At 43.3% G+C, this 3,184-nt stretch overlaps 1 protein-coding gene across 1 annotated transcript; it reads right to left on the bottom strand.

The window, feature by feature from the left end:
• Positions 1-325: 325 nt before the first annotated feature.
• On the bottom strand, positions 326-2,006 carry foxi1 (forkhead box i1). The gene is made up of 2 exons (XM_015962954.3): positions 1,252-2,006; positions 326-1,171 (listed from the first exon to the last, which is right to left on the bottom strand). Exons 1-2 carry the CDS (start codon positions 1,829-1,831, stop codon positions 657-659), a joined length of 1,095 nt encoding a protein of 364 aa, XP_015818440.3. The 5' UTR covers positions 1,832-2,006; the 3' UTR covers positions 326-656.
• Between the last annotated feature and the right edge of the window lie 1,178 nt (positions 2,007-3,184).

Genomic DNA, 3,184 nt, shown 5'->3' with positions numbered 1-3,184 from the left:
ATGGCGAGTAGAACTTAGGCAAAAAAAAAAAGAATTAAATCTTAAAAAGTTAGTTAAGGCTTCATTTAAGTCATTTTGTATCTAAAAATCTGACTTAAAAGGCACAGCAGGGTCTCCTAAATAGTTCAAATGGCCAATTTAACTTGAAAATGTCCCACATTAAAGGGGTCAGAAGGGCCTGTTGTTCCCTGGATGTCATGACAATGCATCGCTAAGAATTAAAGCTGATAAATCTGGTAAATCAGCATAAAATTAGAACTATTCTGTTATAATACAGAGTGAACGTTCAGTTTTCATTCTGAAAAGGACACAAAAGCAGGTAATATGGAGTTACAAATTTAAGACTTTTATTCAAACATCCACTTTGAGTTTAAATTAAAAAAAAAACACAATTCACTTGAACATACATGCCCTCTTTCTTTCATGAACATTTCTGTACAAAAATGTCTTCATTTTTGCTTCCAAAGAGCAGATAGAAGACATTAGGGCAAACAGGATTGTTAGGTTTGGGTGGGTGGATCATTGTTTTACAAATAAATATATAACAAGAGCAGTTTAAACACTTGAATGACGCACTGGCACAAGCTGATGTCTGGGGATCTTTAAAGGAATGACATCACCCAAACCAGAAATAAAGAAACATTTAAAAATATCTGCTAAACTTCTGTTCCCTCTCGGCTGTAGATGAGGTTATTCACACTGAAATGGTTGGAGATGCTTGGCACGGATGCGTAATAGTTCATCCTGTTGTTGTCAGAGTTCAGAGGGGGGATTAAAGTGGGTGAGTAGGACCCCAGTCCCGACATGCCCTCCCTGTTGCCCTGCGTCAGCCCTCCGAGGTGTCCGGAGCCGTAGTCCCGCTCCCCTCCACTGCCCGCCAGCAGCGAGTTGACGCCTGACACGAAGCTGCTGAAACAGGGGCTGTGCTCCGCGGAGGGTGACGGGGACGACTTGGGCTCTGTGGAGGCCGGGGATCCGTGCAGGCTTGGCGGGGATGAGCTCAGCAGGCTGCCGGTGTCGGAGAGTTTGTTGAGCGCACCGTTGTCCTCTGATTTGACCGGGAGCGCGCTGCCGTCGGCCGCGTCCGCGCGTCTCTTCCTCTTGCGCCTGAAGTTTCCGTTATCGAACATCTTCTCACAGTTGGGGTCCAGAGTCCAGTAGTTCCCTTTACCTGGACGGGGAACAAAACAACGTTTCTAAAGTTGCGTCATAAAAAGAATCGAAAGTTTTGCTGTTTGAATCCAAACTCACCTGGATCATCCTCGTCCCGGGCCACCTTCTTAAAACAGTCATTCAGAGACAAGTTGTGTCGGATTGAGTTCTGCCAGCCAGCTTTGCTCTTCTTGTAAAAAGGAAAGTTGTCAGCCACATACTGATAAATCTGACTTAGGGTCAGCTTCTTGTCCTGTGCGTTCTGGATGGCCATGGCGATCAGCGCTGAGTAGGAGTAGGGAGGTCGGACCATCTTGAAGAGCTCCTGCTGACTGGACAGGGACAGCCAGCCCAGGTCTGCGCCACCGAATCCGGAGGGAGGAGGCAGGAACTGCCTCTGGTTCGACCCGTATCCAGACTGGATGTATGAGGAGCCATTGTTCCCTGTAAGGTACGGCGAGGAGTTGATGCCCCAGAGGTAGGGGTTGGTGGACGGGGAGGTGTACTCTCCGAGGCCGTAGCTGGAGGAGTGAGTCGGCGGCCTCTGGGGGTGGTGGTGGTGGATGTTCTGCTGGTAAACACCGTAGTTGTCGCAGTACATGTCCAGGAGCTCCTGCGCGCTGTGGTGCTGAATGGGGCTGGTCTGATGGTTCGGTGCCTGGTGTCCAAAAGCGTTCATAATCCACCTCAACCAGATTCCCCAAAATTGGAGTTTTAGTCTGTGCGTCTCCCTCAGGACTGAACCAACTCTCGGGAGGAGGGGCAGTATTTATGCCTCTGCAGGTAGCCCACTGAAGAAACTTTTGGAGCGGTCACACCCCTTTCCTCTGTCTGCTCCCGAAGTCTTCCTCTAATCAACACCGATAGATCCTGGTCCCGACTGCAACTCTGCGCTTAGTGGTGAGAAATATGTGTCCATTTGAGGAAAATCGGAGTTTTTATTATTATTATTATTATTATTATTATTATTATCATTATTATTATTATTATTATTATTATTATTAACAACAACAATAATAATAATAATCGTAATCGTAATAATAATAATAATAATAATAATTATTATTATTATTATTATTATTTGTGCGTAATTACGTAGAAACTGAGGAAAAACTACAAAATAGAACCAACCTTAACGTCTTACAGTTTCTAGTCTAGAATTATTTAACAACAATATATTTCCACTAAAGGCTGAATGTATTTTTTGATAAAACATAAGGGGCTAATTTGTTACAATAGTTCTTGTATCTGTGCGACATATCCAAACACGCATGTGTTTGAAAAAAAAAACTCATTCACTTACATGAAATTAGTTTGCAATAAACACTCTACAGAGCCCTGCGTTTAGTGTCAACAAGAGGGCAAAGTCCCGAGAACCTGGGTCGCGTCTGTCTGCAGCAAACAGGTCTGAAGCTCCTACTCCCTCTTTTCAGATTTTAAATCTTCGACTTTGGTAAACCTGGAACTGTATTCTTAAATTACTCTCCTAACCCTCTTAAATAGGCTGATTGATCACTTTCTGGAACTAAAATGTCATTTTCTTTAAGAATAAATATAATTTGGGTTTTCAAATGTATAAACCAGTCCTGCAAAGATGATTAATGCTCTTTTAAACGCAAAAACATGCTGTAAAAAACAATTTGCAATAGCTGGTTTTTTTAAAACATTCTCCAGTTCAACTATATGCAAGTTTCTCATGATGACTTTAGTGTTTTGGGTTCTCTCGGTGGCCTTTGCAGGCTGCTGCCGGACTAATCGGAGAACATTCCTCCTCTCCATGACCTTGGTGTAATTGTTTGGCTCTGAGGCGTTGTCCTGAGCAGTCTGAACAGCAGCACAGAGCAACAGTCTCCACAGGGGAGGAGAGGTGGCATTTAACCCCCAGATGGAAACAACACAACCTGCTCTAACACCAGGAAGATCCAATTACTTCTGACTCTGAAACAGCCCCAAAACCCCTATTCATGTTGAATTATATCGTATCTAAATAAAATATCTTACTTTATATATATATATATATATGTATATATAT

Source organism: Nothobranchius furzeri, chromosome 16, assembly GCF_043380555.1.
Source record: "Nothobranchius furzeri strain GRZ-AD chromosome 16, NfurGRZ-RIMD1, whole genome shotgun sequence".
NCBI lineage: Eukaryota > Metazoa > Chordata > Actinopteri > Cyprinodontiformes > Nothobranchiidae > Nothobranchius > Nothobranchius furzeri.
Note: the sequence above shows the minus strand (reverse complement) of the source record. Positions and strands in the feature narration are given on the sequence as shown.